Source organism: Anticarsia gemmatalis, chromosome 12 (assembly GCF_050436995.1).
Source record: "Anticarsia gemmatalis isolate Benzon Research Colony breed Stoneville strain chromosome 12, ilAntGemm2 primary, whole genome shotgun sequence".
NCBI lineage: Eukaryota > Metazoa > Arthropoda > Insecta > Lepidoptera > Erebidae > Anticarsia > Anticarsia gemmatalis.
In genome coordinates this window covers 5,368,408-5,381,337 of record NC_134756.1, presented here as the reverse complement: position 1 = coordinate 5,381,337, position 12,930 = coordinate 5,368,408, and the positions used below count along the sequence as shown (strand labels likewise).

General features: G+C 33.3%; 2 protein-coding genes across 3 annotated transcripts in view; both read left to right on the top strand.

The window, feature by feature from the left end:
- spri (Src homology 2 domain-containing protein sprint) overlaps positions 1-12,930 on the top strand; it is a 223,868-nt gene that overhangs the window by 20,458 nt on the left and 190,480 nt on the right. The window contains exon 3 of the mRNA XM_076121060.1: positions 10,829-10,893. Coding sequence (XP_075977175.1) covers positions 10,829-10,893 — 65 coding nt within the window. The remainder of the gene's footprint in view (positions 1-10,828; positions 10,894-12,930) is intronic.
- The window catches only part of LOC142977280 (uncharacterized), a 225,369-nt gene that overhangs the window by 37,020 nt on the left and 175,419 nt on the right, over positions 1-12,930 (top strand). The window contains exon 6 of one of the 2 annotated variants that reach the window (XM_076121081.1): positions 12,659-12,672. The exons of the other annotated variant lie outside the window; for it this stretch is intronic. The gene's annotated coding sequence lies outside the window, so the exon portion shown is untranslated. Of the gene's footprint in view, positions 1-12,658; positions 12,673-12,930 lie in introns of those variants that run through there. 2 annotated transcript variants of the gene reach the window in all.

The following is a 12,930-nucleotide window of genomic DNA, read 5'->3' as shown; positions in this document are numbered from 1 at the left end:
GATTTGATTATTAGTATGTATCACACTACACAGCACGACAAGAAGTTAATGCTCCTGAAATGTTAATAATGGCGTATTTGTGTTTTCTTGCGATGACCAAGTCGATCTATTTGTTTTAAAGGTTTTTTTTTGAAATTGGCATGATAATAACATACGTAATAACTTAAGACAGAAGGTCCTTTAAGTAGAGACTAAATAGATTAGTCGACTTGGTATTATATAGATCTCACAACTTTTTACGGCGAGACTTGAGGTTTTTACAGAATGTTTTTGATGGCATCTCACTTCTTTTTGTAAAGCGAACATAAGTCCAATTTGTATGGAAAGACGTTTTTTTTTCATAATTCAACATATTTTCTTATGGGAATGTTGTTCAGTTTCATGGGCTAAACATCCTTACCCACCCTTTACCCCCTCCCGTTATGCCTCATATAGAAGGGTCCCTATTCACACCTATTTATTTTATTTTCTACAGTAATAATAATTCATTAACTGCAAATGTAACCTTGTAATCTTATACATTTATATGGGATTACAAAGTTATTGTTGCAGTTGGTGTTTTTAGAAAACTGGACCGAAATTAGAAAATATTAAATTTTTCCCATGATTAAGACACTAAACCCTATTTGTATTCTAAATTTTAAGCTTCTAAGTCTGCTAGAAGTACCTTAGACTTTTGATGATCGGTGAGTCAGTGAGTCAGTGAATCAGTGAGTGACAAAATTCAAAATTTTAACAAGTTGTCATTCTTAAACTACTGGTTCAAATTGACTGAAATTTTAAATATACCGTGTTTATACAATGACTGATTAGTTGCTGAAAATCCAGGCTTCTTGTTTTATCCACAACGAAATTATAGGGGTGTCAAAAATAGCCCGAATTGCTTCGAGAAAAGGATGTTACGGCCGTGCCGCTTTTTTTTTGCTCGACTTGCGGGGGCACTTCCGTGCCCCCAGATATTCAGATACTGTCTTATATTAAGAATTAAGAAAGTTTATTAGTATTTAATTAAAGTAAACTATACTTTAGTTGAGTCACTCAATATTCTTTCTTCACGAAAATCTCTCAGTACAATTTCCAACTATAAACGCGCATAATACAAAGTTTTAGCGGCATATAAATGTGGGTGGGACTGTTCAAATACATTCTAACTATTCGGCGGAGTTTATGCAAATGTTCAGATGTAAATTTCCTCTGTACAGTGTAATTTCAGTTATGTACAGAGACCCGGTTTTGTATTAAACGTTCAGCAGTATTAAGCAACTTGTCAAACCCCATTCTATGTTTTGTAACTGTCTGAAGAAACTGTCGTGTGCTTAGGCTTAAGAAATTACTATACATAATAATACTATGGTACAATAGTAAAAAGAACAATGTACACACTAAAATCATGCCTTTTTTTTAGCGTAATGTTGAAAGCTATTACAAGTTTTGGATTACTTGTCCATGACTGATACTTAGTATTGTAAAAGTTGTAATTCACATAATTATATAATTTGTTCTTGGTGAATATTCTGCCAAATTGGCACTGATAGAGGGGGTGTTTATTGGCCATGAACAGCTGTGCGGTACTGATGCCAAATATGGACCATACAATGTACATGTAATGAACTTAAAACACCAACTGGTATTATGAAAAGAGGTATAGACAAGTATCAATAAAATGAAAAAATGGGGAACAAGTTTCATTAAACATTCGAACGTTATTTGTAAATTGAATTAAAGTTTCTTTGAGCTCATAATTCCTGTTTCAATATGAAACATTAATCGCATACTTTTGCGTCTATTTCGCGCTGTATTGTTTGCTAACTGTGCAAATGAAGAAAGTTGTGCATTGATGCCGACGTTGGGGAATTTTCACCGTGGAAAACAACAGATTTTTAGGGTCCCGTAGACAAATTGTAGTGACAATATGCCTTTACACAATGAACATGTAAAAACATGTAGTGAACACCTGGCACTACAGTCTATAATAGTTAATATGGTGTGTTTGGTAGTTATAATTTAATTTAATTTTATAGAAGTTATTTGTATTTTAGCTTCCTGAATCTATTTGCCAAGTATGATAATAGTGGTAAGAGAAAAAATTACTTTAAAATCAAAATAGTCCCAGAAAAGTACCACAAACTAGATAACTGAAAGAAGTCCCTCAATTCGGGCTGAAAAAAAAAGCGAAGAACCTTCGCCATGATACGACACGCACTTGACAGGTATTTTTTTCTTATTAAGCAAAGGTAGAGTCACGTCTGATTTGTTCTGGTATTTGTTATTTTCCCCCAAAGCTTCGATTGTTCTTGAGGACCTTTTGTTTTGCCTGCCTTTGCTTTTGCAACTGCGACGAAACTTGTAATTAATCGAAATTTTTGTTTTGACGTGATGCAATAGGACCAATGGGACTTAGCGGTTTTTTTACAGAGTCTGAGCATTTTTAATTAAGTTAGATCCTGAATGCGATTTGTATTGAGTCTGTTGTAATGACGTTAAATGACAACATGCTAACTGTTATTCGGGGGCGTATAATAAAACATATATTTCGCTTCTGTTATGTACTTATTAGTAAATACAAGCTAAGAAAAACAAGACTTCATAACCGAATGTCAAAACTAGAGACATCTGAATACATAACGCATGACACAAATACACAATGCATATGCTATTGTTTCAGTCAACAGTTGATTCAAAATCAGCAATAGTGTTGCAAGTAAGTCAGCATGCAGGAATAATCTATTGTGGCAACACAGTGCACGTCAGCTATGCCTACAGAGCCTAGCAGATAAGAGTCATGTCCAAAGGAAGCGAGAGGACGAGCGGCGCCGCTTTGTACCGATATCGGAAATTGAACACCATCAACCAACACGCCAACTTTAATCGAGTACCCTTTTGTTTGTAGCCAATGTTTGTATTACTATGAAAGTTGGCATACGTGAGTGTGAACGCTAAAGTTGGTTGTATATATTTACGTTTGTATTTGTTGATTTGTTACTAATGAATTGTTTAGGCATGATATCTGGGGGCACGGAAGTGCCCCCGCAAGTCGAGCAAAAAAAAGCGGCACGGCCGTACCATCCTTTTCTCGAAGCAATTCGGGCTATTTTTGACACCCCTATAATTTCGTTGTGGATAAAACAAGAAGCCTGAATTTGCAGCAACTAATCAGTCATTGTATAAACACGGTATATTTAAAATTTCAGTCAATTTGAACCAGTAGTTTAAGAATAACAACTTGTTAAAGTTTCTGAATTTTGTCACTCACTGATTCACTGACTCACTGACTCACTGACTCACCGATCATCAAAAGTATAAGGTACTTCTAGCAGACATAGAAGCTTCAAATTTAGAATACAAATAGGGTTTAGTGTCTTAATCATGGGAAAATTCAAATATTTTCTAATTTCGGTCCAGTTTTCTAAATACATTAACTGCATAAATAACTTTGTAATCCGATATAAATGTATAGGATTACAAGGTTACATTTGCAGTTAGTAAATCATTATCACTGTAGTAATAGAAAATAATAATAATAATAGGTCTAGATGGGTACCTACTATATGAGGCATAACTTAAGGGTGTTTAGCCCATGAAACTGAACAACATTCATAGGAAAAGATGTTGAATTATGGAAAAAAACGTGTTTCCATACAAATGAAAAAAGGTTGTTCAGTTGCCTGGGTTGAACAGACCCTTCTCGTGTCCCTTGTATGTATTATGTAAAGATTACGAAAATCACACGATTGGACATCTCTTTAAGTACCAAAATCTAAAAAATAAATATACCAAATTGGTCGAAAATACCACGATGAAAGAAAGAACACTAATAATAAGTATATTACTATATTCCACCCGCGACTTTGTCGGAGTCAAAAGGTTTTGCCGTAGTTAAAAGTATCCTATGTGGGGATCTAGATTAATTTCAGTTCAATCAGTCGAAAATCCTAAAAGATTTCTACAACTTTCACACCTATTTTATCCCCTTAAAGGTGAAATTTGTTAAAATCCTTTCTTTGCGGACACCTACGTCATAATAGCTTTATGCATGCGAGACTCAGTCCAATCGGTTCAAAATTTACAAAGTTCTATACAAATTTTCATTCCCTATTTTATCCCTTGAGGGATGAAATCTATTAAAATCCTTTCTTAGGGGATACTAACGTCATTGTAGCTCTTTGCATGCAAAGTCTCAGCCCGATCGGTCTAAAATCTAGGTCAGTCAAACACCTTTGAGTTTTATATATTTATAGATAAATTTATTAATTTAAAAACAAGTTTGATTAATTTAAAAAAGATTGAGTATCTATTGTCGAGTCTGGCTTGAAATATTTACTCGAGATTAAAAATTCGATTCTATCTTCGGTTTAGTTTTTTAAATACACTAACTGCAACAATAACTTTCTAATCTCTTATAAATGTATAAGATTATACAAAGTTACATTTGCAGTTAATGAATCATTATTACTGTAGAAAATAATAAATAATAGGTGTAGATAGGTACCTACTATATGAGGCATAACGGGACGGGATATAGGGTGGCTAAGGGTGTTTAGCCCATGAAACTAAACGACATTCCCATAGGAAAATATGTTGAATTATAAGAAAAAACGTATTTCCATACAAATTGGACTTATGTTCGTTCTACAAAAAGAAGTGAGATGCCACCAAAAACATTCTGTAAAAACCTCAAGTCTCGCAGCTCAGTCTTTCTGGCGTAAAAAGTGGTGAGATCTATATAATACCAAGTCGATTAATCTATTTCGTCTCTACTTAAAGGACCTGCTGTCTTAAGTTATAACATAATAATGTTATTATCACGCCAGTATTAAAAATATTTTACGTTTAAAACAAATAGATCGACTTGGTCATCGCATGAAAACACAAATTCGCCATTAAAATTTCGGGAGCATTTAACTTCTCGTCGTGCTGTGTAGTGTAATACATACAAATCATGCGATGGCCAGGTCGATCTATTTGTTTTAAACGTAAAATATTTTTAATACTGGCGTGATAATAACATTATTATGTTATAACTTAAGACAGCAGGTCCTTTAAGTAGAGACGAAATAGATTAATCGACTTGGTATTATATAGATCTCACCACTTTTTACGCCAGAAAGACTGAGCTGCGAGACTTGAGGTTTTTACAGAATGTTTTTGGTGGCATTGAAATTTATCGTACCTACTTCGTTGCAATATAATAACAAATTCTGAAAATAAAAAAAGTTATGTATTTTCTTGACAAGTTCAGGTTGTCTCAGATGATCATTTGGAGGTACTTATTTAAGTTTCCAAACATAACCAAACTAAAGATGTTAATGATAATACATTACAGTTTATCGATATCTTGTCGAAGAAGCTACATCGTCGCCCAGGTAGCAGCCAATAGCGATGGAAAGTAGCATTAATTAGTCCAAAAACTTAAATATAATGTATCACTACCGAGTCTTTAGTATCGCTAAGTATGAAATTAGCTTGCAATTTTTATCTCCAATATAAATTTAATACACGGTTACTCGTATACTTACTATAAATACAGTAATACCGTGTACTACAAACACCTATTCGTCTTGAAATAATGCCTATAATTTACTCTGAACTTTATTTCAACATCACGATTTTTCTCTCTCCATTTTTGTTTCGTATCAGCGATGGTAATTGACTTTTGACAACTTTTTAATGAGATATCCGATGTTGATAGCTGGTTCTTGAGTATTTTCTTTTACATTTACACGGTTATTTGTACTTTTTGGAATCATAATATTTGGGAAAAATAGGCAGTAATCGTAATATTCGTAATCGAAATTTCGAAGCGCTTATACGAACGGCGAATGACAAACATGGAAAAGAAATCCACTGACTCCTCAGCAAACTTTGTTTTTAACAATACAAGATGTAAGAAAACTAATAATCTTCTGCACGATTGGTCAATCGGACATTTTAACGCTCTTTAAAAATAATAATATATTTATCTAACGCCCGCCGCCGTAACAGACACTCGCATTTATTTAGTACATTAAAATATAAACATAAAAAAGGTTACGACCTTTCTATTAATTCTCAAAACCCTCTCAAATGTCAAGTCCAATGCTCGAGTAGAAAGCAACTCGTTTAGAAATTACTTGTGTGATATAAAAAGTGTCGTTTATACGGCGAGGCAGTGAAGATACGACATTATTCATAAACAGCGGCGGGTGTTGCGCCGACACCCCGGGGACGTGAGTTTTAATGTCCGAATTTGCATACTGTAGTAGTATCAAGAGTTTTAGATAAAAAGAGACACAAACTTACACAGTAATAGAAATAGAGGATAACCGAGTTTCTTTAAAAAATAGCCTATACATACGTGTTATAAAAGCTGGTATGGATTAGATTTCAGGGTTTATCTTATGAAGTATTTTATATGCTTCCGCTCATAATTATCAGTTTGAATTTTTTGTTTGTTACGATTCAATTAACAAATCACGGCTTGTTTTAGAATGGGATGTTACATTAAGAATCGGATTCGAGCTTTTTAAAAGACATATTTTACAAAGTACTATTTCACAAATAACTTTTGAAAAATTCAAAATGTTTTTTTTTATCTGAAAACTTTTGTTCACATATACTACACCATGAAATATCATCAGCGCCATAACATTAAACGATGGAAAGAAATAAAGAAGTTATAATAAGTCTCCCTTCATAACGGAACACTTCCAAACAATTAGACCGGGCTCGTTAGGTTTACGAAATATTTAGCGTACTACGTCACTGCGTTTTATTAGTGCACGTTGTTGTGAAAAGACGGAGGCATTTTGAGTGTTTTGAATGATCCTTAGTATGTTTGTAGTCTACGCGTTAGGTACTTTATTAGGTACGCAGGTATTAGGTAGGTTTAATTGATATATGTGACTGTGTAGGTGCTGTTAAATGGTTAATTAACGCTTAAACTATTATTGGCAAGTTTAAGAATTGTTTCATATAAAAAAATTGTACTGTGCTTACAGGAGCCCGAAAGTTGTATTAGTATGATAAGTATAACATTTCTAATTTTTTCACGTGACAATGTTGGTAAATGATTTTGTACGAATTATTGTTATATTCGATTAACATTATATTGATTTAAGTTATATCACGAAAAAAAAACATCTAACTTGTATCGTGTAAGTTATCAGATTGATATAATTTCATCGATATAGGTTAACAGAACTTGACATAAAAATACCTAATCAATAATACATTACGCTCTAACGATTCATATAATGCAACTCTTGACCCCGATTCCAAAATTCCCTTTTACGAACAAGATAATATAATTAGCTCTAGGAGTTTTAACCTTATACCCTTGTAATAAAGGCGGTGTAATATTGAGCTTTGGTGAGTGTTTGTTTCTTTTTATTGCTTAGCAACGGTTTGTGTACCTCTGGAACCGGTAGGACGATGACCTCTCGCGGTACTTGATAGACAGGGAAATTATTGGAAAGTGGAGTTTTCTTGCAATTGAAGTGGGTTCTGTTTTGCATGCTTCTGCTTGTTCTTTTCATTAGGGCAGTATTAATAAGTATAAATATATATATACTAGGGGCTGAATGTTGTTTTACCTTTAGTTAGAAGTGCTTCTAAACTGAGTCATCTTTTTCAGTAGAGTTTTCGTAGAAGGCAGTTATCATGAATACCGCTACCTATTGCTCACCGGCGATAAATTACTCATAATATATCCAGCTTTTTACAACTATTTCCTGTACAAAGTGATTTATGACTTCTAGATTGATTTATTAGACGGTTTCTGTTGCCATTACAGAATAAATTAATTGAACATAATTAAGGCCGAATGCAGAAACATTTTTCAGTTTTAAGTGATGTTTTATAACTTCGTAAGGCGCCATAACCCGTCGCGCTGAACGGTCGGTAAACGACCAGTGGGTTAAGCAACCCTTTGCGCGGTGATTCTTTAGATGGATGACCGCATAGTGTCATAAGATCTGAACATCCCGTGATTCGGAGGACACGTAAAAGTCGGTTCCGATTGTTGTCTGCTAAGGTAACAGTCGTTAAGCCTTGTCAAAGGCCTTTGGGGTGGCTTGAACAGCTTTAACAGTAGATTTACTACTAATAAATAATAGAGATAATTTAAAATATTTCTGTCGCTACTGTACACATCATAGTGCCAAAGGCACGATACTTAAGAGGTGAATAAAGTCAAGTAGCGTTTCTGCGTTCGGTCCTTTACCAGATACCATCATAAAACGAACCACGAATTCATAAATACATATTTCTTGTTACGATTGTAGTAATTTACATAATATTATTGATTAATATTCATGTGCATTATGCCGTCCGCTGGAAGTCTCCCCGGGGCAATCATCAATACGTTGTGACGCGAGATAATTACACTGATTAACACTTACAGTGTCCGTCATTTTACACTGCTGGAAATTCCGAATGGAAATGTAACTTGATGGAATTTTTGACGATGTAATACTAATAGTGTTGTAATTGAAACGTGCATGTCTGAAAGTTTTTTAAATGATTCATACTTAATTTATGAAAGGTCGTTAAAAATGAAAGAATGAATGAGCTAAGCTATAAATATAAACATATTTAAGAAAATATAGCACTAGGCTTCATTTATACGAAATATTTTTTAAGTCTGAAAAAGTCAATTATGACGAAAGCTGAGCAATATAAAAATGTTTTCTTACCTACGTTTCGTTATTTTAGTTAAAAATAAATACCTCTGTATTTTGTTATTGACTAAAATATAAGAAATCTACTAACGCCGTGAACCTTATATTATGATGCAAAACAGTGCAGTTACAAAATCCACGAATAATAAATTAAATTAGGATATCATAAAGTACAATAATTATTATTATAATTGTTAAATTAATTTCAAAAAATTATACCAGGTTCCTTTATTTTCTTCAATAAACATATATATATCGCTATACCACGCTATTTATTTTCATCAATTTCATGCTCAAGTGAGACTAGTGCGTGAACTAAAAGCGGCTTACTTTTTATATCAAAGCACCCTTGACGTCAAAGCATACACTCGAGGGCATAGCTCTGACATACGGATGAGACGCTGTTTTAAGTGCACACACAGAACACTGTGTAACACAGTGTAAAATATGACATGTGTATAATATATCTGATGTTTGCTATATAGATTAAAACAAAAATAGCTCTTCTGTTCTAACATTTTTTTTGTGATTATAGGCTCTTCTATTTATAAATGATTGATAATCCGACAATCTAATATTCAAGAGATCGTTAGGGGATTTAATTAATACTAATTTATGTTCATCACTTTAGACTTGGATCGACTATGCATTTATAAGTAGATCTTAATGTGTATGTTGCTTTAAATCTACTTAACAATTAGTCAAATATTCATTACCTTGCTATAATTTCTTTTTATTAAGCCTGCGTTGGAGTTCCACAAAAAAGTAACTAAAAAAACTAACTTCACTTTTTATTTCTTAACGGGTCTTCATTTATTTCGCAAATTTACCTAATATTATACTCCATTTTATTCAAGATCTCTTATTAAATTTGTACAGAAGTAGACACGGTAGGTGATGGAAACCGTAGTTCGATAATAAAACGCCACAGTCAGCATAACACATGGGGTGCTACGCGTGGATGGCCGCGGTACCGCCAAGAGATTTTTATTTGACAAACTTTTTTCACAGCCACCCCGTCTGCGAACTAAGCAAATACCTAACTTTGTTACTTACGGGTTGAATGTTCAGTGATCTTGTTGGCAAGTTCGTAATTTTGGAGTCGAAAATGCAAGCTACAGAATTAAATTTTACTGAAATGTTAGTCGATTGTCAATTACTATACGTATTACGTGTATAAGATTCTTAGAAGTTCAGTTAAATATCAGTAGATAGACGGACGATTTTGCGGAGTTGTCGAAATAAAAATAGAAAATTTAATCATTAACAAATGTTTCAGGGTGACTATGTCTTCATTGCCTTTATTATGATGCCATTTAATAAAACTATGTAGCAGAATTGCATTTGAAGAAATGATCTTAAAAATACGGTCATGATAAAATGCATTTTAGGTCGTTGACAAAAGCTTGGTACATTTATAGACAGTGTGTCACGTATTAAAGTAAATATCTAAACCTAGAGGCCGTGGTGAACAAGGTTTAACTCATTTTCCGTCCGTTCCACATGTGCTCCGGGGCCGAATACAAAATCGAACAAATCGATGTGAATAATGGAGACTATGTGATATTACTACGAACGTTTTCAATTGAAAACTTGAATCGGTTGAATTTGGCCTACAAATTTTCTTGCAGGATTTATGCTTGCAATAGCTCCTGCTCTCTCAAATATTTATATTGGATGCTTTAATAAAACCTACGGAAATCTATTGATTCCAAATGTCTGTAATTATCAAAGATTAAATAATAAAATTAGCAAATGGAAAAAGCACACCCCTCACGATTTCCAATTTGCAATTAACTATAAAAAAGAAAAGTACGCAGACGTGTTTATAAGATAGATACGAAAGCCGTACTATCAGTAAAGTTCAACCACTTAGTAGAGATCTTTGGCATTGACGATCAATCTAGTTTGTAATTAATAAAGCTGCTATGTATTTCAAAAGTAATGTAGATGTATCAGACAGGGCGAGGACGCTTGCGGGTCGTAATGTTATAAGTAATATATTTTTTTATCTTTACGAGCCGTGCATATAAATCTCTCTACTAAGTTGATGAACCTATCTAATATCTATAAAAACGCTAGAAAGCGAAAATGCAATAATATAAATTTTCTTTAAAGAAAGTTTTGAAAGTAATGTGATGTTGATTAATGTAATTTCTTTATGTTTACAGTTGCTGAACACACTATCCACAGATCTGGAGGAGATGCTATCACAGTTATACGAGGAACGAAACAGGTGAGGGGAAATTATCTTAATTAAATTTACTTTTACTAATTGGTAGGGGAACCACTTGTACTAACCTTGTTAGCACTTGGGAATCCATTGCCTAACCTTTATTTCAATGGAATCGAAATTTCACGAAACAAAAGTTATATAAAAACTGTGTTTGTGATAAATTATATAAGCACTTAAAAAGTTTATTTTCTAGCGTTAAATATTTACATTAAAATGTATAAGTTAAGTTTAACAACCATTAACACCGTTTATCCACTACTTAACTATATTTCATAGTAATTGCTATCCAATTAATTAAATCGAAAAAAGTAACGGATAAATTCTAATCAAACGAATGTTCAGATCAAAAAGAACATTCCAATCAATTTTGAACTTTATCCCTTCGTAATAAGAACAGAAAAAGAATTTACTTTAGTAATAAGCGTTGTGAAATTGCATTATCGGTACAGTGGCGCGCTTCAGCGGCGAACAAATCGAATTACACGCGGTCCTGGGTTCGACTCTTGACTTGAGCGGCTCTCCTTTGATACTGAAACCCATTTGAAATGTTTATGAATATGTACTTGAGTTAACATGTATTTTAGATCGAGAATTTGAGAGGAGCTCGTGTAACTTGGAAATTCGATTTTAGGCTCGCGTTGTATTATGTGTAGCTTCGGATGTGGATACGAAAGGGCTTCTACCGCTCCACATTCTCTTAATTTTATTATTCAATACATTTTGTATGTTAGGAAGAGACGTGATTTTATACGAAATTATAAATTATACTTACGTGTATTTTCTTTACATTGAGCCTAACCAATCGACATAACTTATAACATATGGCTGAAAATTGAAAATATGGGGCAATAAAATGCTTTTTCCAAAACACGTCAAAACAATTGAATAAAATTTCAACAGCTTCAATATTGAATAATAAATACACGTACCGTCTGATGAATAAAACCTAATGAAAACGTACCTGCCCAATAAAATTGGTTGTCCGAATAAATTCGTTAATAACCGCGAAAAATAAAACTAAAAAAGCAGACAGGCTTTACAGGAGACCGCGTTACCAGAATTCAATTATTAGAGTATGCTTTCCATTTCCACACACAGTTCAATCTAAAGCTGGGTTAGGTTTCACTTTTTATTCTTTTATTTGTTTTTTTACAAACAGACCAATCGGTTAGGGGTTTTGTTTTGCGTGCCTAATTTCGCCCTTCCGCTTATTCCGCCGGTTTAAAACATTATTGTTTAATATTCTTGTATTCAGTAAGAGTACTTTCATATAAGCTTAGTACTAAGTAAAATTTATGTAAACTTTAATTTATCCAAAAAATATAAAAACATATTTTAAAATATTTCCACAATAAGTCCAATATTATTTCTAAACTCTTTTGTAATATGGCATCCCACGCACATCACCCTAAAAAGTAAAAATATGAAGGGTGTATTTGAATGAAATCCAAATCAAACATTAAAATAAGTTAAATAAAAACGTTTTTACAAAAGCTTTATTCCCTTCTGTGCATTGGAAATGAACAATGAAAACAACATAATTTACGCGAGTGCGTTTACATTATCCTATATCGATGAAGCCAATGGTCTGCTGGAAATAAATCAACGGGGTGAAAAAGATGTGGACGGTATCGAAACCACTACAAATCATCGTAGTCTACCGTTGACGTTAACTGTACGGTTATTGCAAGCGTTTTCACTTTATTTTTGTTGTCGGTTGCGAAATGTTATTAGAGATTTATATACCTTTAGGTATAGTTTACAAAAATAATCCTTCAAGGGTAATTTAAATTTCAAATGTAATATGGTGAGGTAGTAAAAGTCCCTTCATTTAAGTAAATTTTTAATCTATTTCGTATTCAATATGCCCAAATAAAGGATTCCGAGGAGTCCTACCACGTATCATTCTAATAAAATGGTACCACACGTGTACCATCCTTTTTTTAATAAATAGGGTTTTAAAACCTTTCCCAAACAAATAAGCCAGAGGCGATTCCACTTAGACGCCTCATAATTTTTACGGCGAAACTCGAGTAA